The sequence below is a fragment of the Stegodyphus dumicola genome, chromosome 1 (assembly GCF_044657685.1).
Source record: "Stegodyphus dumicola isolate Sdum_Otavi_A_Nest chromosome 1, ASM4465768v1".
Taxonomy (NCBI): domain Eukaryota; kingdom Metazoa; phylum Arthropoda; class Arachnida; order Araneae; family Eresidae; genus Stegodyphus; species Stegodyphus dumicola.
In genome coordinates, this window is record NC_140768.1 from 235,246,334 (window position 1) to 235,272,339 (window position 26,006).

Here is a 26,006-nt window from a genome sequence, read left to right on the forward strand (position 1 = left end):
GTCACCTATTTTTATAACATGTGCAATGGTGGATAAGTTATGTAATGATTTACTCTTGTCGTTAAGTGCTTTTAATGAGTTAAGGGGAGATGATAAAAGAAAGTTTAATTTTGAATGTAAAAATGTGAACATTGCTACTGATAGTTTCGGTGAAATGCATTTTCATGAAACTGAAAATTTTGACGAAATACTTAACCATGATAGGGAAAACCTAATTAATGAAAAATGTAATGAAACTGTTAAGAAGATAATAGAATGTTGTGCTCTTGTATATGAAGATACAGGTAAGGATGATTCCAAAGGTAGCACGGGACACGATCAATGTGCTTCGGATTCAGAACTGTTTCGAGTGCAACAAATGAATGACCCATCTTTAAAAACATGCTGGCAAAATGTTAAGAACGGAAGTAATAACTTTACTGTTATTGACAACTTTTTGTATCATAAAGATAAAGTGCTAGGAGAAAGAGTTTACCAGTTGGTCATACCAAAAGAAAGAAGAAAACAGATTTTGGACTTAGCTCATTCTAGCTTATGGGGAAGCCACCTGCGAACCAAGAAGACAGCCGAACGTTTGAGATATTCGTTCTATTGGCATGAAATCAAGAAAGATGTAAATGAATACTGCAGTGCTTGTACTTCTTGTCAACTTCAAGCGAAAAAGCGTCCCTTTGATGAAGTTCCGATTACGCCAGTAACACGTCCTAAAGAACCATTCCAGGTAATTAATGTGGATATCCTAGGACCTGTAGAGCCAAGCTGTAGAGGTTACAAATATGTTCTGTGTGCTGTTGATCAATGTACAAGGTGGCCCGAAGCGGTGCCATTGAAGAATTTGAATGCCAAAGCAACATGCGATGCATTGTTGCAAATCTTTTCACGTACAGGAATTCCTCAAATTGTTGCTTCAGATCAAGGAACTAATTTTACTGCTTCGTTGACCCAAGAGTTTTTGAAAAGGATCGGATCGTCCCCAAGGTTCTCGACTCCTTATCATCCAAGTTCAAATGGCCTGGTAGAAAGATTTAATGCTGTTTTAAAGGGAATGATACATCATATCGTTAGAGAACATTCGAAAGATTGGGAGAAACATCTACCGTATTTACTTTGGGCCTACCGAGAAGTTCCTAATGCTACGACTGGTGTTAGTCCGTTCCAAATGCTTTATGGAAGACGTCCTAATGGCCCGTTGTCTATTTTGAAATCGTCATGGACTAATGAAACTCCTGTTCCTCATGGACAGTTAAGTTCAGTTACCGATTATCTGAATGATTTGAAGACGAAATTGGAAAAAGCTGCTGAATACGCAGGACTTACAGATGTTGGAAAGCAACAAGCTTATGCATTCTACCGTAACCGAAAGACTCGTCATAAAGAATTCAAGGAAGGGGACAGGGTTATAGTTTTAATCCCTGATAGTCAAAACAAAGTTTATGCCAGATGGACGGGACCTGCTACGATCATCAAAAAGCATACTGATTATAGTTACATAGTACAAATGCCTGACAATTCATCGAAGCACGTTCACGCAAACAAGATACGAGAGTTCAATACCGCTGTGAATAATGTCGGTTTGATATATGATACAGATATTGATTTCGGCGAAGTTGAAAACGTTCCAAGAATTGTTCCACGGAAAGCAAAAGAACACTATTCTAATGAGGAATGTGATTTTACACACCTTGAACCGCATAAGAAGAAAGAACTTATGGAAATTTTAAGAAGGCATAAGAACCTGAGAACTGGTATTCCGAAAATCGCCAATGTGGGAGAACACAGCATCAAACTGAAACCTGGAAGTACGCCAAGAAAGCAGAAACCGTATCGAATACCTGAAGTTCTAAGAAATGAAGCTGATCGTCAAATAGATAAGCTTTTACAGCTAAAGCTAATCGTTGAATCAGAAAGTGAATATGTGCATCCAGTAATTTATGCGTTAACAAAATGGAACAGTAACATTATGTGTAGACTAAAAGACTATGCTGAGTTTATTGATGACGTGACTTAAAATGACATGATTATATTTTCTAGTGAGTGAGGCATGACTAACGTTATGAACTGTGAACTATAAGACATTTTGACTGTTTAGTTTGATTTTTTTTTAGCTAAAATGCTAACTTTTTTTTTTCTAACGTTATGTAATAGGTTTAAAGATTTAGCCAGGGTTTGCTAAAGTATTATGTTTAACGTTAATGATTACTTTGTATTGTCTCGTTTATATGATAACTGCTTATATGATTATGATTATGTGAAGGATTTAAGTTTGAAATGTTAATTGAATGTTACATCCTTTTAAATGAATAGGATTACTGAATTTATGTTGAAGTAATTTTAATTTAAAATGGTAAGAATTGGTTAATTAAGTTCGAAAATTTCATGAATGTTATTTTATTTTGTTTCAAGAAATGTTTATATATGTGGATTTGACAGGTCATTGAAAGACGCAATCAAATCTTTTCGAGGGGAGGTGTCATGACGTGATGACCACGCATGCGCAATTTAGCCGAACGGCCTGCAACGCCTCTCTCTCATGAGACTTATTAGAGAAGAGTAGTTAGTAGGTAGTAGCGAAGTAACGAAGGAAACGTGTTGTATGTCAGTACGAAGTTATACTTGTGTGTTACTCGTGTGTACTTATTATTTTTATTTGTGTGTTAATAAAGTGTTGTGCCGTTAAAAAGGCTGTTTTATGCAACACACACAATACGCTACGTCTACGGTAGGAAGTATATACATATCCAGAAGCTACACGCCCAAGAAAAAGTAGGATATGACAAGTTCTCTGTACTACATACGGCTTCCTGTTAATATTAGGCCAATCTTCCACGTTTATTATTCCAAATTTAAGTTAGAGTTTAGTTATATTTTTATATTCTTAGGTTCAGACCACATGTAGTTGGTCTCTGTATTCCGAAATACGGAAATTATTGTAAAGAGTGAAAAATAAAGGGTTTTGTATACCCTTCCTGTGTATCCTGTCTACTTCCCACATTTATTGAACATAGCTTTTGTAAGCTCCCTGTTCCGAGTCAGGTCCTTGCATGTTCCCAAAGAAAGTAAGGCGGAACATTGAACCTGATAAAATGATATAAATTTTGTGCATTCTGAGTTATAATATGAACGAAATATAACGCTGCTTAGTGAGCCTAGCGCCAGAGTGTCGCTAATTTAGATACAACATGCCACCGAAAGGATAATTTGAATCCTCTACTCTTCAGCCTACTGCATTAATTGCTTTGCTAATACTCATCTTAAAAAGAAATTGTGCATTGCATTCAGACATAACTTATTTGAGGTAATACACCTCGGCTTTAACATAAAGCCTTTCGTTTGGTTCCGGTGCATGTAACAATAGTATGTTAAACTCCACGATGTATTTAAAGGAGATCAAAGATTTCTGTAGATTTTGACTTTCGGTGTCTGACTTTCAGTTTGTGTTCGGTGGTCTGAAATCTCTAAAGCGACATCTAAGGTGATCTCTCTAAATCGTCCGTAACAACAACATTTTTGCAATGAGCGGACTTCACCGGTCGAGAATGCCCGAGCTTATCGGTAGTTTAGCAATTTAATTAATAGAAAGTTGTTCGGGGATCACGACAAGAATAGATCGATATTTATATAGCATATTTGTGATTGAAAAAGCTTTAATTTAACCAGCTCTTCCTAATGTGAATCATAGTTTAAACTACTTTCCAACAATTACTTGTATAATCATACGTATTTAATTAATATTAATTCTAGTTAAATTGATTGTCTTTGGCAATACAATACTTCAGAAGTGTGTAACGACTATTCGCTGACTTCTGAAAGGCTAGAATAGCAATTTCAAAGAAGAGTTAAATTACCCTTTTATTTAACTCGAGAATGCTTACAGATGGCCACTCTCGGACTGTTAGCAAACCTCCACTTGTACTTTAATTTAGGATAGAAAATAAAAAAAACTAATCTAATGCTGTTAACTAAAATCTAGCCTAAGCTGCACAGGAATAATTAACAGAGTTGGCCCTTAATTAAACCTCACCGTAAAATACTAACAGGCAAGTAATAGTACGGCTGAATGTAGTAAGATTTGACTTAAACCAACGACGTGGTCAGGAGGCGGAATACGCTTTACTAAGCTCTTCTACAGAAGTGACTGAGATTTCTACTTAAATATTTATTCTACTTTATTTACGTAAAATGCGATCCTGAAAACTCATCCTGGTAAATAATTGTAGTGGAAAACAAGAAGAAAGGAAAGCTGTTCAAAATCAAAAATAACTATTAGGAAATTAAAATAACTCCTACAAATGTATGAAACAAATTTAGATAATCAGCGTAAAATGTGAAGAAAAATAAATTAATTAAAAAACAGAATCTGTCCCTGTAAAAAGAATAAGAGCAGATGCATGCAGTTTTATATTTTGGATTTACCCTGAAGTAGCAGAAAGTGTTTTGCACTCACTTTCGTGAAAGTCACTTTTTGCAAAAGGCAAATTTAGTAAAAAAAAGACTTTGGAAGGTAGGAAAAGGCTTAAAAACTATATCAGTATTGGACAAATTTTGTTGTAATGCTGGAAGATGGATGCGTTAAACAAAAACCTTTCCTCAGAATTTTCTTTCCCTTTCTCGACGACTAGACACTGTCTACTTAAGCATTCATCAGAAATAGTCGAACCTACCCCTCAATTAGTTTCTCATCACTAAAAACAACGCTCAGAACACATGGGCGATGTGGTATTACACCCGTGAATAAATGGAGATCACACAAAAATTCAAGCCTTACATGGCAGTCGAGCCGATTGTTTGGTTATGAGCTAGTAGTTAGCCGTAGCAACTCCGTACCCTAATAAGACGATTCATTAATAACAATTAATAACTGGCATTAATAACAATCGTCATCCTAATATACGTTTTATCTGAATAGTACTTCCAAGATAGGGATACCGATTAAAACAAAATGGCTTTGCTGCTATTTAAATATTTATATGGATAAGACTTCTGGTCGTTGATACTTTCTTATTATCTGTATTCTTGACAAACAAATTAGCTTCATTATACTCGTACTTCCCTGTTTTTCCAGTTAAACGTATGCGAATTTTCCTTAGAATATCGTCCAAGAAGATATCTCCTCTAGGAAAGTAAACGTTGTACACTTTGCCATAATCTTTAAACCAACGAACCAGATAACTAAAGAAATGAATATTCCAGGTTTGGTTATCAAAGAAGAAAATCCTAATTATAAAAAGTTTTAAAACATTTAATTAAGATTAATTTATGGTTAAATGATTAAATCAACGCATACGAGCGTTGCTTGCCTGAGGAGAGAGATGATTTTAAAAAGACTTTCGAAAAGAAAGCCCTTTATATTTACACGGGAAATGAAGAAAAACCCCAAAATATTTAAGCAGCAAATAATAATTATAATAAGCATTCGATTCGACCGAGGATAGGGGGGAACCTACCAATTATCTTATCTTGATCATCCATCCACTAGTGAACCAACTTAATCAAAGCCTAATGTATGTTATATATATATGCATATACGAATATATATGGGCGTGTATGTGTAACAGATCGTTTCTTTTAAAAGCTAATATTTTTCACTTATTCAAAACTTTCTTCGTTAACGGAATTTGTTTCAATATCAGGCAAGTCAAAAATTATTCGCTAATTATCGTTCAACTTCTTTCAAAGCACCAACAGCTTTACTTGGATTTAAATCATTATTGTCAAAATAATAACAGAGCAAATCCCAGAATAAAGGATATTATATTTAGATCTTAATGGCATTTTGTTTCATTTGTTTATCGTCCCCTACGCAAACACAAAAATGACTCGGAAGTTGTTCACTTCATTTTGCTGTAGATAACGACACCACATACACAAAACAGACTTGTCCAAACAGAAACGTCTTCTCTGCGTTACGTAAAGTCAGCGGTTAAATACATTCCCCTCCTTCATATTTCGCATTTCAGAATATCACGCAATGTCACCGTACTATCATAGTAACCTAGCAACGATAACCTTGGACAAATCTGTGTCAACCGAAATTCTACTGCCAACTGACACATGCGGAAAGGCCAAGAATCGTAAAAGCTTCGCTAGTAGTATTATCAATGTATTTCGCTTTCATGTTCTATAAATCTTTAAACATAGCACGGAGAGTTCCAAGGGCAGAAAAGCTTTAATTTCCTGGCACTTTAATTTATGGATTTCAAACAATGCTGTTCAATACGCAATTGATATGAATAACAGTAATTTGGATAGATATTTAGTTACTTAATAAATATTGTTTACTGATTCCTCAAATGTTTTGGGTGACAACATTTTATTCGATTTTTAATCGCTTTATTTAAATGCTTAATTAATCACTGGGCAGTCATTTAATACGCGATTGAATAAAAAAGAGAAATTATGTATTGTTTTGTTCACACATTTTTTTTTTTTCCTGAAAGAGAGGGGCGTATGTTTGATCGACCTCGAAATCGACAGAGTTTTGCTTAAAATCTACGCTAATCTAAATTTTAATTTAGTGTATTTCTGTTCCAGTTAAGCTTCGTTCTGATGCGAATTCATAAAAGAGAAACGTAACATACATAATTGGTAATAATATATATATATATATATACTTATATATATATATAATGAATGGAAGTTAGTCATGCATTTGAAAGTTGGCCATAGTATTTTTGTAATAACGTTATACTGTAAAATATTACGTGGTACGTAAAATAAGGAACTTCACATGATAAAAATTTGTAATTCATTTCTCTGAATTTGAATTACATCTATTTACCTTAAATTATTTTATTTATGCACAATACAACAAACACACTCATGCACAATACAACAAACACACTCGAATCATGACCATTTTCACAAATTAAACTAAAGGGCTTTAATTTGCAACGAAAATTGGATTGAATTCTGAAACTTTTTAGATAGTTAACCTTACCAGTGAGCTGTCCAATACTCGCGTGTTATATCTGCCAGCGTATATATTAAGAGAATACTGCTCCTTATAATGTACAAGAAAATTCCTCCATTTTAGCTTGTTGAGTTTTTCACTCTTATTCTACTAAAGTAAATGTCTAGGAACCTAGTGAACTGTTAAGCGACTAATCGCTTAGTTCAAATAACAGAAATCGTAAACTCGAGAAGTATTAACTAACCTTTATTTCACTCAAAATAAGATGAACAGTCGGCCTCTTTTTTCGGGCTTACAACAAAGTCTCCACTCGGGCTTAAACTCAAAATAAGACATAAGAATTAAATATATCTAACTAAGAGACTTAGCCGAAGCTAACACAAATCTAACGTAGTTGGCTCTTAAATTTAAATTAGCAGGCGACCATCTAAGAGGCACGTAATATCCGGCCGAGCGTAACAGCTTCTATGGACTTAGCCCGAAGGCAAAGAGGAGGGATGCCTTCGGGGAGGACATACTAAGGGAAACCAGTCCATATTAGCTTGAAACATCATTTTACATACATTAGGTTCTAAGCATAGAGAGTGGTTATCGTAAATTTTAGGTCCGATTTTAAAGCATAGAATTTCATTTAGAGCTTCAATTCTGAATTTAAATTGGTTATCTAGACGATTATTTCACTAAATGATATAACATCATATGTATTTCAATTAATTGAAGAAATGATTTTATTGTAATATTTGAAGCTAACTGGTGTAACGGTAGCACACTCGGCGCATATTCAAGAGGTCCAGGTTCGAGTCCCAGCGAGGGCATTGCTCATTTTTCATGTCTCGTGCTTCAAAGTAACCTAATGTCTGTACAAAAGAAAAATCGATAAAAAGTCTTAATATCAAGATAGATGACGGATCATTCACATTATAATGTTTTCAGCTCGTTTTTAAATAAACGGCATCTTAAATATCGTACAATATTAAAGTTTATGGAAATACTAATTCAGACGTTGATTATTTACATTTTGCCATGAATTTACATTTGTGGAAATTATAAATACAGCTACGTCATCACATAAACAAGTAGTTAGCGTTAGAATGCAATAATTGAAAACAATAGTTAAATTAAAACGTCATACCACATTCCTTTCTAGTTAATTTCATAACCAATTCAAGATTTAAAACATTGGCATTACTTTAAAGTGTGAGATAAAGGACCAATTCTCTAGAAATAAAAATTGTAATTTTTGCTGAACCTTTGAACCAAGCCGAATATCTATCAATAATGAAACGACTGGTATGTTCGAAAAACCTTAATTAATCAATGATCAGAAATTAATTCATGAAGCAGAACGAATTCTTCGAGGCGGCATATTCAACCTTCTTCTTACCTTGTCTTCTGCGTGTCAACCTTTTTCTGTTCGCTTTAATTAATTAAAGTTTCTTTTGCTTGTTTAATTTGTTTGCGCTTCTTCATGAAACTTTGTAAGAAGTTTCCCTTCTTACCGCGTACCTTCGTGGTATAACTGAAGCATATCCAGATGGAAATCGGAAGGTCACGAGTTTAGATCCCGATTGGGGAACTGAGGATTTTTTCTGCATCCTGGCTTCAAATATTCTATATGCACTCTACAACCTTATCTGCTAAAGTTAAAATTAACCAGTGTTAATTTTAATTTAAAATGAATTTTTAATTCGGATTAAGATTATAGTTAAGATTAATCAAATCATGAGCATGATTGACTTATAAGGTATTTATCCCGCCTTCTTAGCATGCCTTCGTAGTGTAGCACTCTTCGTAGTGTAGTTCGTACTGCACGCTGGGCGCGTATTCCAGAGGTCAATGGTTCGTTTCCCGGCGAGGGCGTTGCTCATTTTTCATCTTTCCTTCTTCCAATTAACCTAATGTCTCTACAGACTTAATTCCATTCAATCATGGTAAAATTTAAATAGGTTACTCATTCGTGTTTTTCTTAGCCTCTCTTTATTAATTAATGCATGAAGAACGATATGCAAAATGTTCATACATTTCGAATGCTTGTTTCGGATATTTTTATCTCCTTCTTAATACCCAGAAATCATTACATCTTGGAAGCGCGTTCACCATTCGTTTTCTACAATCCAAACAAAATTAAACATTTCGCGTAATATGTTTATATTACTGTACTTCATTTTGGGAATAAAAAGAATCAATATCATACTATACATAAATCATCTGTATAAAACCTGTTTAGGAACAGGTTTTTAAGGTACGTATTTTCAAATTTCAATTTCGATGAATTTATTCATCTAATGTAAACTTCTAATCCATGTTTTTATTTAATAAACCAAAATTGTTCTAACGTAGGCTACTAAAGATGTATTTAGATATATGTTATTTCGATGTAATTCTACGTGATTTTGAAGAAACTAACGCTGAGTAGCATTCCAAAGCAAGCTTGATTTTTTTTTAACTACTTTAACGGAAAGGATCTCAAATACTTTATTCGTTAGAATAAATGATTTATTCCATTTTCATGAACCTGAGTCCTTGCGGCTAAATGACTAATAAATTTTAAGGGCAATGCATCTCAAGCACTTGTGCGTGATAAGGCGTGTTTTATCTTTTGATGTTTCATCGCCAACACATGATTTGTGTAGTTATGACATTTTCACCTAATGAACAATGCGACTTTATTGCATGATAGTAATTTTCTTTAATTTAACCACCAATCGTCCTTCACTCATATCGATTTAAACAGTAGTATGCACATTACGGATTATTTGATGGTACTGTAAGAATCTGCCTTTAGAGTTCACTTTAGAAGAATAAACGAAGTCGAAAAAAAATTGAACGAATCGAAATTCTGTAATTGAATTTATTCTTTCTGTTGTTCTAAAAGATATTTGTTTAAAAAATGCTGTAAGTAAAACTATTAAAAACGTTTATATGCATATCATATGCAGAGAATATCGATCTATAGTTTTTAACGGGAGAAATTTAAAAAAAAAGGAACGCGGAAAAAACTAAGCCAGGAAAGTATTACGCATCATAAATACATAAGATAATGTAAGCAAATAACATCTATTATTTTCAACATCAATATATTATATTAAAAAAGAAGAATGTCGAACACTGTAATTCACTTCTTGCCTGACTTTTGCTTACACTTAAAATACGACTTTTCGAGACTTGAAATAGTTTCAAAATTAGCATTGCTTCCGCTTTGCATACACACACACACACACACACACACACACAAAAAAAAAAAAAAAAAAAAAAAAAAAAGCATATGACTTTTACAGAGTTTACTAAACGTCGATGAAGTTCAGCACCGTTTCTTTTCTCTTTGAATATTTATCTTCCTTCTTCTCCCATACTCCTCGTTAACCTAAACTAAAAACTCCCAAAAATTCCCTGAAAACTAACAGGAACAAACTAAAGAGATGTAAGAGGTTAAGTTAGGTTACATAAATATGCCAAAGCATACAGAAGCTATCTTTCTTCGATCAGCATGCCTTCGTGGAGGACTTTCTAAAAGAAGTGGCTCATATTCCTGTCACACATGGAGAAAATCAAAAGTGTTGCTATACTACAAAATTTGCTCATTGATACTTAGTCTGCTCAAAAGCAACTTCTTTCCGACTCCCTTTGTTTTCGTTTCTCCCACTTCTGTAAGCAAGTGACGTAAGCGTTGTGAAGAGTCTAGCCTTGCTTGTCAAGTGCTCTTGGAGAATACCAGGAAAACAACCATGCGGGCAATCCGTTCGCCTGGGTTGGAACCCAAGATTAACTACCTGTAATTTAGTAGTTTTTAAATGAACGGCCATGGTACGGCTTTGAAAAGTAAGAGAAATAAATATTTTTCTTGGAACGAAATTGCATTTGTAATAACGCGGGCGTTGAAATGTAGGCCACACATGTAGCTCGACTGTATTATTCTACTGCCAGATTTAACTAACTAATTTTAATTAATCTTACCTATTACAATTTTACTCTTTTCGTACGAATTATTGTTACTACTTTAATTCCGAAATTTTGTACCCGAACTTAAGTAATAATTTTCAAATAAAATAAAGCTAAAATACCTCTTACTGCAGTTTTAGACTTTACAGAACTCAAAAATAATAAATGTTATCCACTGTTGCTTGAAGAGAATAAATTCAGTTAGAGTGTTTAACTATAATAACATCCAAAATTAAATATTCTATAAACTTTCAATTCGTAAACGGCTAGTTTTTACCAGTCTGGCATTGATCTTTGCAAGCTATTAAGTTAGAAGGTATTTTGCGTTCCTTTCCATGCCTTCGTGAGGTAGTTGGAAGCATACTCGACGCATATTCCAGAGGCCCAAGGTTCAAGTCCTGGCGAGGTCACTGCACATTTTTAACGTCTTCTGCATCAAAATAGCCTAATGACTCTACAGTGGCGCCCGAACTAAAATGTGTTGGACGATAATTCGTCACCAGCAAATTTAATGACTGGGTCCCTTATCCCCAGTCACCCTTTAATTGGGGAAGTGTGTAAGAAAATTTTCTCTCTTCTTTCCACATGCTTTCGGGCTGTAATTGGGAGCATACTTGACGTGTATTTGAGAGGTCCAGGGTTCGAGTCCTGGCGACGGCGCTGCACTTTTTTCCCGTCTCCCGCTTCAAAATAACCTAATGACTCTACAAAGTCACTTACCACGTTACTAGGTCTGTAAAAGCAAACGAAATAACACATGTTGCAAAGACGCATCTAGTATCTGGTTGTATCTTTGAAAACAAGGTTCCTAATGCAAGCTAACTAAATAATAGACATTTCTTCAATCGTGGCTCAAGCCGATGAAAAGATAGCATGAAAGAATGAACATGAAGAGAAGAATATTAATATGAAAAATGAAAATAAGTAGCTGTTTAAATAAAACTTTCTAACAGAATTTGGCTAAGTAATCACCTTGTTTCTCTTGTCGCGATTTTGCCGTCTACATTGAAAATAAAACACTTGGTAACAGTAGTGTAATTCTGCAGCAACATAAAAATGCAGAAGATTTTGCGTTTTTTTTTAATTTCCCTTATATTAAATACTTACTATGGTTTTATTATGCAGCAACAGTAAAGAAGAAAAACAAACATAATAGTTCTCTTTCAGGATCTTTATATAAAAATTCGATTTCAACCTTTTTCATAGATTTACAGATTTCAAATGGCGCGGATATATAATTCTTAACACGCTTAACTTGTAAGAGTGGAATGACAAACATCAGGCTGAACTCTACCCAAAGTATAGAATTTGTTCTAAAATATCAAAATCATTTGCACCATGATAAAACAAAGAATCTGCAGAGCCACGACTTTTTAGAAAATCATGTTTTGCTTATTTTAATAATTCTCCTGTATTACTCTCCAAAGAGCATGTATTTTTGTTTTTAGCATGGTACAAAATATTTAAAAAATTAGCATACAGAATGCATATAAGTCGAAGCAGCGAAAAATATAAATTTGTGGTTTTGGCATGGTGTTGAAGATATACATTTTATAATGATATTCTGCAATAGTTTTCTTATTATAGGTAGATATTTAAAATTCTTAACCGGAATATTTTCCGCATTGGTTTACTGATTAATTAGTTTCTGTTTTTGTCTTCAGGATGGAGCACGTGGATATCAGCTGCTGACGTAAAATGACCAGCGATAGCCTGCGCCGGTCGAGCTGCGTTCCAGTTGCCGGACATTCTTATCGCTGGAGGCGCTTCCTTCCTTGGGTCGCTTTTTTCCTCGTTATTATCACCGTCCAGTTCTACGCTATTGCGGTCAAAGATTTCGGATTCCTAAACACTTTGCAAAGTAAGCAAGCAGGCTTCTTTCCATTTTTCTTTTCATTCTATAAGAATAAAAATAGTTCGAATGGCTTCATTGATCATAAATCTACCGAAACGTTGAGGTACTTACAATCAACTACGGATTTACGGGCCATGCACGACTTCCACGATTGCGTCAAAATCACTATAAATCCGAAAACAATTACAAACACGGTAAAGGGTAATAAACCGCAACATAATTAGGAATAAAATACCATTAAGGGTTTACCACTATTTGCAAATAATTTAGCCCTTTGCGTGGCATAGACTTTTGTATATGCTCATGAAAAACACCATTTTAAAACAGCCTTTTTAAAACAGTAAAATTCAGATAATGCGTTCCTTTTATTCTCTGAATTAAATCAATATTCAAAATAAAAAAGAACACAGTGTAGGTAATGAAATAATATGCTTCATCAGAAATGAAGAAGTTAGGCTATAACTGGCATTAAAAATTAATTTTTTCTTTATTTGCCCTTTATATGTTCTGTATAAAAAATTTTTCATCCTTTTGCAATAAACGCGCTTGTTTAAGCAATCCATGTTTATGTGCAATCAAGTTAATCTGTCCCTGGCCAACAGTAAGTTGATTACTGATATGCTAGATTGCTATACGTGTATAAGCACTTGAAAACCTTTAGAAAATGATGTTCTGGGTTCATACCGTAGTATAAGCGGATACAGTTAAGTGTTTTACCTGCTTTTTCCGCATTAAGTTCTCACGCGAAGTAAATTTTGCAAATCAGCTGTTTTAAGGCATGACACCTGAAAGTATACAAACTAACCTCATTTAGGTCATATTTTATTAACTCGTTTTAGGACAAAATAAATAAAATCTCTGCATTAATTGTGTTATAAAACAAAGAAGCTAAAAGAAAGTGTTGCGGTCTCTCTAAGTGAGCACTCCGAATAGACAGGAAGAAATATAAAAAAAGTTGGAGTCGCTATCTCAAAATCATTATTTTTTGAAGATCTGTTTCAAAATTTAAATATATCTGAATAGTTATGTTATGCATTTTTTCTCAGTACGAATAATATTATTTGCTTCCTTAATGCAAGTGCATTTATCTCACAGCCTTAATGCTTTATTCTACGTGCTTTAATCACGAGGTGTACAGTGTACTTCAAAAAGATTGCTCTGCCGAACAGCTTCGTAACAGTTGGTAGCTAATTTGAAGTTCTACTTACAGAAATTAATGAAACCGGGTAGACTTTCAGGCTAGGATACTTTTGGTTAACTAACACATTTTTATCAAAAATACATGAAATTAAAATATTTATAAACGCAACCGGGTAAACAAAATGTCAGTGTAAGAAATACATAACTGAAACGTCAATTATAAAATCCATCCTCGGTTTTTCTCAGTCAAACAAATATACTCCATCCTTAGTTTTTTCAGCTTAAACAATCAAATGAAAAAATTCCGTTCTCAGTTTTTTTTAAACTAAAACAGTGAAAAAACCAACAAAAATTTTCTTTTTCAGTTTTCTTGGCCGAAACAGTTGAACAAACAAACAAAACAAAATTCCATCCTGTTTCCTTAGCCGAAATAGTCAAACAAAAATATTCCGTCCTCAGCATTTTAGCCTAAAAAATAAAACAAACAAACAAGCAAACAAAGTCCATTTTCAGTCTCAAAATCACCCATTCCTTACCCGAGTTGATATTATCAGCCCATCTGTTAAATGATGACCACAAAAACGTCTAAATTCGGTTACAAACTAAACTTATTCATGTACTTAAAATACGAAGAAATTACACTTCTCATTCTTACCGTAACAGCGAAACAATTTATATGGAAAACTGTAATTAATCCGTTAATTTTGCCCTTTCTGAATAAATGTATCAAATTTGGGAACTCAATTCAAAGTTATTGAAGATGTTGCTGTTGGTCTAACTCAGAGAAAGTTGGCAACGGTCTTCATTGGAAGAATATCTTAATAAGCAGTGAGTGTTTTGAAATTACTAACTACAGTTTATATGGAGAAGTTTCCATATTTTTTAATCTATGCTATTCGATACTTATCTTTGCAATAAATGCGCACTTTGATGAATGTAATGGTATCAATATAACCCATATTTGTTAAGCCAGACTCCAGGAATTTTTATTGTGATTTATCTCCAGATAAATCCAGATTGATTTTTATTGAATTATTTATCTCCAGGTGTTCAATATGAAAATTGGATAGTAATGATCATCGACAGTCGTCTCTTATTCAACCACATTTACCTCTGTAGAAGACCAAATTATGTGAAACCATGGTTTGTCATGTTATAGATGATTTACTGCAATTCCGTCTTCATACAACTGAGCTGGATCAACGAAACGCGCAAGTCATGGCCACGAAGCGTCCTTCCACGAAATGTGCGAAAGAGCTTCAAATTTTTAGTTACGCAAGACACCATTTCATGAATCCGCCACTGTATATTACTAAAATTACCTGAAATATCATTAACTGAAATTTTGGAAAACAATACATAGATTTTACTAAAGACAGATAAGTTAAAAGTTTTCAAAAAAATATTTTTTAAAGCTTTTTTTTTTTTTTTTTTGTCAGGTAAATATTTACACAGAAGCAAAGATTGCAAGTTCCCACCCGTAAAAATATACAAGAATTCGCTGTTTCGTATCTAAAGAAATCAAATCAATAGAAAAAAATATAAAAACACCTCTACTAGAATATCACCAGAAAAAAATACATCAACTAATGTATTTGCAAAGCAGATCGTTAAACTTTACATCATCCTGCTTAAGATTCATCACTGTATTTTATCATCCCATAAATAATGCGTTTTTTTAAATTCATTTTTTTCCCAAAATTAAGGTATACAAAGTTCTTTTTTTCAATCTAAAATATACTTCCGTTCATTCTCTGCTAGTTTTTAATAATTACGACCCAGAGCTTTTCCTCCAGGGTTTGTGGGACGTTATCGTCGAATTAATCTGGAAGTATAAGAATAAATTAGTTCATGAACTTTTCGTATCATGAGAGATTATCATTAGGCTACTTTAACTATGATTCGAGAGCCATTTCAAGCCTTATTTCCGTCCTGAGATTCCGTTTCCGATTTGAGACGCCTGACAAAACCAGAACACTCACAGATTCGGGAACTGAAACAAGCGAGTGCTATTACCATGGATACCGAGACCCGAATCAGTCTTTGACGTGATATATCAAGTTAATAATACGGATCGAAAAAGACTAGAGTTAACAAAAAAAGTCAAAGTACTGGATATTACGTTATTGGACCAAAAACACTGCCATTTAGACTTGAAGATGGCCGTTATTGGCAATTACCCGAGCCCTGGACCTAATTTTGAAAAGCAGCCATGCGCACAGTAGACTCTTGCTAACTAATCTAAAAACTTTCTAATCTGAGATATGTAGAAGTAATGAAATAAAATATGAATATTCTTCAGTTATCGGGACCGGACTCAGAAATGTATGTATGTGTGCACGTGTGTATATGCATATGTGTGTGTGTATATACACCAAAATTTGTATTTTTTAAAACAAACAAAATACACTGATTCCGGAAAACTAAGCGAAGAAACTCATTTTATTTACACAATCTCTGCAACTGCAGATAAATTGCTTTTAAATTTTTTTACTTCGCTAAAATTAAATTTAAAAAAAAATTTGAAAGTTTTCAGATTTTATATTACGCCCAAAGAGGCGTTTTTTTAACTTTCTGTGCGTTATCTTTATTTATTAAATATCATGCTCTTTGCACTTAGACCATAAAATTCAAAAAATACCTATGGTAGAACAATGTTTTATATATGTCTAATACACTGATTCCAAAAAAATATATATCCTAAGTCGCGCTTTCGAAACATGAAAAACCCAACTGGAATTTTGTCAATCGGCCGAGTAGAACGGGAGATACAGAACTGTCCCATTTTTTTTCCGCATTACGCCACGTTCTTAAATTCGTGAACGCCATGTGGCAATATTCAAATAACCACTTCTGTATCTAGAATTTTTCAGTTCACAATCACTTTTATTCTTTTGAAAACTGTGCATATCACTAAAAAAAAGCTGTTTTTAAATCTAGAATGAAATTTTAGTCAACATTTTGACTGCACTTTACACCCGCAGTCTGCCTCTTGTAAGGGAAACGTAAAATAAATCATTATTATTCGGAGCCATTATAACGCCACATAAATGGACACACGAGGGTCATAAAAGTTTTAACCTAATACCTATTATCTATTGTTTTTTGTAAATAGTGCAATTCCGAGAAACAAATAAACAATGCGATGTAATAAACGTAAATGAACAATGCTTAATATATCATTAATAAGCAGTAGTAATGAATATGCAGTGAAAATGCAGCAATGGTCAAAGAATGCCGACATGAACCGCCTCCATACCCAGTGTAGTTTCCATGTTGAAATAGCTCTGATAACGATTCCCTGCCCTTGTCTTGTGTTTGCTGCTCTGAATGTAAGTTGTAAACTCTTTACTGGATAGATATTTCTGAGTAAAATAATAATAGTATTCTTGATAGACACACTGTAAGTAGAAGTGAAGTATGCACTGGACGTCATTAAGAACGAGCATCTCTGAGTACAATAGTAGTTTCGCGGTCGTTGGTCTGCTGAATATTTAATGCAATGATGAGTGTTTTTTTTTTTTTTAACCTGTACGGATAATTAAGGCAGCTTTAAGTAAAAACCTATTTTTTTAAAGTATTCAACATTTTAAACTATTTTTCACAAAGCTACAATTAAGCAGTATGTAAATTAAAACACGCAGTGTTTACTCATTTTTAGAACAATTTCGATAAACAATTATTTTTAAAAAGCAAATACTTTGTAATAAGCATTTCTGACAAAAGCTTATTATTTGAAATGAGAATTATTGTCTGGCACTTTTAAATTTATTTTATACCGAATTGTTGCATGGAAGTAAACTATGGATTGAAGAATCCGAAAAAAAATATTCCTATTCCCTAATTAAAATACAAGGAACTAAAATTTCTAAGTACAAAATCAGCAAAATTTTAATCGGAAAATGAAAAACCATCAATCATTCAGTCATTTCTTCTTTACGGAAAGAGGACTCCAAACGAATACCCGAAGATGGCGCGTACTGTTTCTGATACTCCTAAAGTCAAATCGTTGTTTAAAAAGAGAAAACTCCCCTCAGAAATCAAATACAAAATCTTTATATTCATGTGCAGTAACTATAAAAAAAATAATAAGCCAAAGTTTACAGCTTAGGAAGCTTTTATTTTCACTAGCATTTTCCGAGGTATGCGACTCAAGGCAGAACAATTTGCTCGTGAATGAAAACTATTTAACAGGAGTCAGGTGGAAATACAATGCGACGCTTGATGAAGCATGGGTTTACCCGAGCGGCTGCAATATAAAAAGGTATATTTTTATCGAAGAGAAAATAATTTACAAAAACCTGGCTCCGTTAATGCAAAGAAAACTTCAGCTAGAGGTTTATGACTGTCTCAGAAACCTCGTACAGTAGAAAATTAAAAATAAGAGGAGCGGAAAAAATATTATAATCAATACGTACTATCGAACAAAACTTTTACGTACGTTATTTACAGAAATTTTATTTCTTTATCCCAATGACTTTCAAAGAGTGAAACTTGATCGAGACAAAACAACAAGTCATACTTCAAAGTACCACTGTAATTTCTTGGGAAGATGAAGATTAATATAAGTATTGTACATATACCTTTCCAACGTATTCCTGAAAAGTCCCCTGATGTTTCACTTACGACATATTGTGCCTCTGGTCTCTAGAAATAGAAATCAATACCCTTTGAAATTTTACAAAATGCTCTATCATGAAAATCACGATGCAGAGTTAGTCTAGAAAAAAAGGCTATCGGGTCGAACATTTAAAAATATGCTCTGTACATTTTAAACATTAATTAAACGATCTTGAAATCATTCTCAACATTCGTATATAACATTCTGTAATTAGAATGAACCGCCATCACTTTTCAAATATGAACTAGACATTGAGCCTGATTAGCAAATCAGGATAGAGATCATTTTTTGGGGGGTGGAGGGATGAATGCATTTAAAATTACTGATTGCTAAATTACTTCAAGCCATCTTAGCTTTCGAAATATTTTAGTAGTCATAAGTCATTTCTAACACATGAAAGAATGTCTTTTCTAGATCTTTATTGTTTTTATTTCATAGATTTCGTGTCCTGCAATATAGAAAATATTGCCAATAGAGGAAAATATTTGTTGCAAATCTCTGCAAGCCAATCAGTAAAAAAAATCTACATCTACATCTGCAGTAATTAAGTCTTTTCATCACGAAATAATTGTAAGTGAGCAAATTTCACATGTTATTAATTTAAGATGAATTAATATTGTAGTAATTTTTTCCCGCTATTTGTTTTGTTATTTTGAACAACTCATTTTAAGTACAATATATCAACTTTTCATGCTCTTGTAAAGTAATTTTCCCTCCTTGTAGCGTCCCTTCGTAGCGTAATTGGAAGCACGTCTGGCTAGCATCGGGGTCCGAAATTTGTATTCCTGTGAAGGTATCGCTGATTTCTTATGATCTCTGACATTGAAACAAAGACTGGTGACTCTGCATCTTGAATTTCTTGGTTTATTATTCTTAAATTGCAAATATTGTTATTTAGTAATGAAGAATTTTAGAATTCTAAACTAAACAATTACTATCGAAAATGCTTAATTTGTAGGTGTTAATTTAAAATTTTCATATCAAGATTATGTCTTTTTTGAATTTTTATGATATTTATATTTTTGAATTTTTGAAAATTTTTCAAACTGTAATAGTAAATTATTTGAGGGATAGACTTTGATCTAAATTTTTTGATAGTGTTTTACGGTGGAAGGCAGGAATATTCTTCGAAATCTTGCATTAAAACTTCATTAAGCATGTAACACTTGAAATCTCATAGCGTTACAGAGCATAATGCAAGTCAGATTCGAAGTACTGACAATTACTGAAATGTCATACAATTATAGAGCATATTGAACATTTAGATTCAAAATACTGACAATTACTGATATCTCATAACGTTATAGAACATAATGAACAATCAGATCCAATATACTGATAGTTACTGAAATCTCATAGCACAATAGAGTATAATGAACGGTAACATTCAAGACACTGATACTTATAGAAGGTATTTGTTGATATAGAATACGTTTTCATCTTAAGTTACTATCCTCTATTTACTGATTTTTGGTTCTCTTCTGCTCTTTTTGATTTCAACATGCAAAAATTACTGCCTCCACTAGCACATAAAAAATAGAAGCGACAGGAAGGAAAATACTTACTAACCTTTGTGCAAATGATGAATAAAGACACTTGACGCATATCGAGAGATCGAATGAAGATATTTTATAACAGTTATGATCAAGATCCTTATTTCTCCCAAAAATAAATGTTAATATTCTTGTATGAAATGAAATACAAGGATTTCTTTCGGTAATACATTTTCCTCGATCGATTTAATATTTTCCTTATCCCTTTAAATATTTGGTAATACGTTTAGGTTGATACATATTTCTCAAATCGTAGAGATAAGAATATTAAAATTTTCGAATCTCCCAATCCCAAAAATTATTCGAGACGCGAAAATTCAAATTTTTACGCCGATCCTTTTGTCACTACCAGTTTTCGAATGCTAAAGTTGCGAAAACTGTTAAACATTTCACTATGGAAAGATTATTTTTATTGGTATCGAGAAAAAAACCTTCATTAGAAAGGACACGATTGTTACAGTTCATTGTACCAGGATTACTAGTATCACCTTGCATAAGACCCGAGTGCTATACGTTTAATTTTGGAGATCGAGTTTGGGCTTCTGTAATTTAATGCTTATCTATATAACTTTTCGAATAAACCTCTCAACGTTTCTCTTCTATACTTGATTCAGTTTTTAAAAAAATTATCGAAAAAACACACATAAAAAAATTAACTGCTATTGAACTATTTTAGATACTTACGTATTATCCCGTGGACCGCCAAACTGTAACCATGTAGCGCATTTTAGCACTCGTTATGGATAAGTGTGGCATATTCACACATTGATAACATCTGCGCTTTCATTTGTTGTAAACTCGATTGATTCTCAAGAACCGCGTTTGGGTTCTATGAATAAAAGTATAAATTAGCTGTTATTGTTGTGTTTTGTCCTTGCATTTTGAAAAAAAAAAAAGATTTAAAATTTTTTCTACCTTCTACAGAACAAAAGACAGCAGAATATTTACAAAGTTATGAGATTCTACCACCAAAACAAGTGTGATTACTAATGGACACGATACGGTCAGTTGAATGTGAGCAACAAAACAGGAATAGACTGCAATAATTCTGTGCTGGGAAGTTTATCCTGAATAGAACTTTTGGTAAAACATGATGGCCTAATAAAATACTAAAAATCTGCGTAAACCTTTTTGAGAAGAGTAAAAACGATTTCGGTAGATAACAGGTAGTTTTATAAATAAAGAGGCGTCCGTTAAAATTCCAGAGAAACTATTGGCGCAGCTTTGTTAAAATCTCTGCCAACTTTGTAGAGTTGATAATACGTAAGTACATTTTTTTTTTGGTGAAATTACCTTAAAAGAAATGAGCTTCAGATTTCATAGTTTTCAACTATACATACATTTGCTAAATTTCACTTGTAATTTCTGGAATATAAGTGATATTTTAAAAACTGTTTTTAAATTTTTTTTTGTTATACGCAGAGTTAAAATTTTGCATTAAAGAAAACCTTTAACTATTAAATAAAAGATTCTTTTTCTTTCTCTTCTTTATACCATTCTTATGCGAAGGATTAAAGAGATTCAAGGAATTTAAAATTCGAATGACTCGAAATTTTCGAGAGCCTTTTAGGATTCCAGAAAATTTATGATTCGTTCCTATTTTTTTAACAGTCTGTTTTTTGCCTTCCAGGCGATATGCGTTTGGTCTTGAATGCTTAAAGTTCCAAAATGTCATAAATAACTTTAATTTTCCTGATTTTAATTCGAAAACTGCCTTCTTATTTTGTACTTCTTTTCTTCCATTATACCAGGGGCTTGAATTGTGTCTCGCTGTTGAAGCAGAGAAAACAGTTGTACTAGTACAGCATACTGGAGCAGCGACACGATTTTAACAGTAGAAATATTAGACTTTCAGATCTGTGCGTGACTTTCGAGTGGAGTGAAAAGAACACATCTGTTTAGTACCTTGAACACTACTGTTGGTACCTACAAAACAGCATTTGCTGGAAGTGTTACTTTACTGCAATTCATCTCACACGCTTATACAGTTGTCTGAATTACTAAACGTAGATGCGTCCACTGCTGAATTGAAATCATTTTTCCATGAAATAACGGGCGTGTCACAGCGAATCATTAACATAAACGTCAAAATCAAATATTCATAGCAAGAAGATTATGCAGATCAAGATCAAGTCAGTGTGGTGTGCCATAAGCTGCTGCAACTGGGCTGCTTATGTCATAAGTAACTGCAAGCCATAAGCTGCTAACGGTGAACTTTGAACGCTAGGAAGCACAATTTCTCAATCTGATCACTACTTTCAGTAAATTATCTTACACCATTCTATTAAAACAAACATGTGTTTTCTGTCCAACAAACAGGAAGAATTAATTCTAGCACCTAGTACATCTACTTTGGATTCAGATCCGTCAGGGTCTGGCAGAAATTTTTGTATGTAACGAATTGGACAGACATCTCCTGTGAAGAATTTTGCACCTATAACCCTTGGATGATTTAAGATGTAAAAAAATCTGAAGTTTTTAAATAATTTTGAAACGTGTATTTAAGATATAAAGAACATATTCTGAGTAAAATCTAAAACTCAGGTTATGTTGAAATTCTACTATAATGGTTAGGTACTGAATACTATAACGATAGATAAACAGTTTATTACAGTAATGCACGATTTATAACGATATGTATACAATTTATTACAGTAATGCATGATTTATAACGATAGGTAAACAGTTTATTACAGTAATGCAGTTGAAAATTTCGGCTTTGGGTAAAGTTCGTCATAGAAGCCATTCTAAGACTTAGAAATAATTACCTATGTTTGGATATCCATAGCTTTAATTAAATATTCCTAATACTGCTGGGGTCAAATATAATCTGTCAAAATCACAAGTGTCATCAAGACATGTTGGAATATTTTTATAGCTTTCAGTCTGCTTCCATAGTAATGCAACACTAAAGAAATACAAAAAATACAACGTATACTAATATTGCGTTTTCAAAAGCTCGGTGTTGACAATCCATTTTTGAAAGACCTTACCGTCTTCGAATCCTTCTGAGTACAGTTAGTTAAATACAACCAAACCACACACAAAAAAAATAATAATAATAGAAAGGTGTCATATATTATACAACTGAAAATATAGGTGGCAAAATTCAAACACATTCACACAAATAGTATATAAAAAATATATATGAAAATAATATGCTTAATAAAAATGTAAAACAAAATACACATAATAAATTATAAATTCTAACTACGATTGCAAATCTATAAGTAAAAAGAAACTCTATAATTGCAGTCATTTTGCACGATAAAGAAAGTAAGAGTATGAAATCTTTAGTAGCTGAAAAATCTCTACCGCAAGATGGCACATCATTCTTCTTTTTTGAAGAATGTACTCAGAACACGTGTCTTCTCATTACACCACCACCTTTTCTTGACAGGCCATACAATTCCCAAACCCCTATTATTGAGCACGTGGACTGAAACTCTAATTTCTGTAATGAAAATAAACTGCGATCAATAACATCGCTTTACCAATCCGTATTGTTTAGCAAAGGTACATGTCCGTAATAATCAATAAAGACTATATCAAAGTAGGAAAACATGCTAAAAGAGAAGACGTTTCAAGCGTTGTTTGTCACTGCCTAGTGTTGCCCTGCTGCTATTAAATGAAACTGTACAAAATTAATTTACATTTTAATGTGATAATAGTTTTAAAACAGCATGTTGCTTTTTTTTTTTTTTTTTTTTTTTTTTTTTTTTTTTTTTCTTAATCGTAAATTTTGTAGCGGATATATAGACATGTTTCTCTGCTAATGGAAATGGGAACAGAAGTACCCGGTAGTAGCTGTCATGAATTTTTGAGTAAATGAAATAAACTTTCTGTTGAAGTAATTGTAAATTATTTTAGATTATAATGCCCCTGCTGGAATAAATGTCGAATAACTAAGTTTCGAATATGTATTTTGTTATAAGAAAGAATTATTTGTTTTTCAAACACGGAGTTTTTCTGAAGCTGCCTTATCCCTAAATTTCACATTCAATAAATAAAAAATTTACGTCACCTTTCTAAATTAGCGATATCTACAGAAGGTTAGGTTAGGTTAGATTAGATTATTTAGATAAGGCAAAACGCATGAGGAATATCTGCCTAAGGGCAGAAACGCTTTCATAGAGAACTTTCTCATGAAACTCTCTCATGTTCATGTTACATAGAAAACTTCGCGAAAACCATCATGCAGCCAACTCGTTCGATTGTGTTCGAGCCCTTGTCGAACGACCAGTATTCAGTGTTTTTAACAAATTGGCCATTGTAGGGCCACTTTTGCAGAGAATGATAAATGTCTATTGCCTTGGATGATCATTTGAGGATCACTGGGTTGAGCAATAGCCATAAGCTTTCGAAATTGTTGGTCGCTTCCTTTTTATTCTTAAAAGAGCTTGCTTGTCGATGCTGAGTTTGTAATGCTTATTTAACTCCTATAACCGTTCTCTTAAAAACTGCTCCTCTTCTTAAAAGATACTTACTACACAAACATCGGAAAATACTTAAATAAAATTATAAATAAGGGACGTGGTAAAAAAAATGGAAGTAATGATTTGTATTGAACTGAAGGAGAACACTATTTCAATTATTTTTCAAAGAGATGCAATTGTAAAAGAGATACTATAGAGGGCACAGAACAGCCGTGTAAAAATGCGAAAAACAGAGAGGGGTTCTTTCAGCAGGCAGCTAAATATCTATAACGTAAGTAGAACACTGCATTAGTAAATTAAAATATCAGGAATAACAGTGTATGATCTAACCATTAACAACAAGAATTCGAAGACTTCGAATACTACCTTGGTTGGCTACTTTGCCAAGTAGATGCAAAATTGCCATGATTTTTAAAGATCATGAGCGAATTAATTACCTTTTACAATCCAAAATTATATTTATTACAATTTCAGATATCAAGTAATTAAAAAACAATTAATTCGTTTAAATTTTCGGAAGGTGCAGGAAATTCTGCAGCAATGAATTGTACGTGTACGTGTCAAAATTCGCATGCTGGCAGATACACAAGATACACTTATGCAACTGCAAATGCAAGAGTCAAAATATTGAAAATATTATAGCAATAATATAAATTGAAAATATTAATAATATATGTATTACTATAATATTGAAAATATTATAGTAATACATATATTTGCAGCAAGTGACCGCAAATATAAATGCCAAAAATTATTACTTTGACAATAGAATTTTTTAATGTAAGAATGTATTTTCGCTTTCGTGAAACAGAATCTTCAAACATACAGATAACCATATAATCCGAAACTATACTACAAGAAGAGCGGCAATATTAAATTTAATAATATGTAATTGTCAAGAAAAAGAAGAATCCGGAATAAATTGTACTATCAAACAGAGATCAAGTTATTTAAATTTGCCACATGAGACAAAACGTTTTAGTATTTTTCTTATTAACCTACATGTTTTCAATAACTCAAACTTCGGACCTGTTCTAGGTAATATATTGAAGTAACGACCAAGCGCTTTCTCAAGTTAATAAAATTATGTTTAAAATTAAATATGTGAGGTTTATTTTCTCTAACAATTTTTTTTTCTGTTAATTATACCCTAAAACATATTTCTTTCCCGTCAGTTTTCATCAGAATTCAAATTAGATTGAAATATATTTACCTTTGTTGATACGACAAGATATCTCTGTATCTTGAGTAGGATTAACTTAGGAATATTGTAAAACTGACTGATGGCACATCAGAGTAAAAACAGTAGGACGATTACTTTTTCAACAAGACTTTGACTACTTTCAACAAAGCGGCTGACAAGAGCCTTTTACCAATACTATTTCCGTCAGTGTTTTCATCAAAATTTGTTGCAATAATAGAGATTATCTGAGAGTATCTCAATCGAAATTTGCGAGTTAATGCGCTGGACGAGTTAATGCGCTGGTCATTCCAGTCTTCGTATTTAATCCCTTGCGAATTTTCCTAGTTAGTGTTTTCAAAAGACATATTA

General features: G+C 33.0%; 1 protein-coding gene across 2 annotated transcripts in view; it reads left to right on the plus strand.

Annotated features, from left to right (window-relative positions):
• LOC118204617 (carbohydrate sulfotransferase 1-like) overlaps positions 1-26,006 on the plus strand; it is a 110,452-nt gene that overhangs the window by 60,054 nt on the left and 24,392 nt on the right. Inside the window, exon 2 of one of the 2 annotated variants that reach the window (XM_085826485.1) lies at positions 12,514-12,710. The exons of the other annotated variant lie outside the window; for it this stretch is intronic. Within the exon in view, the coding sequence (XP_085682611.1) occupies positions 12,548-12,710 (163 nt within the window). The 5' untranslated portion in view covers positions 12,514-12,547. The remainder of the gene's footprint in view (positions 1-12,513; positions 12,711-26,006) is intronic. 2 annotated transcript variants of the gene reach the window in all.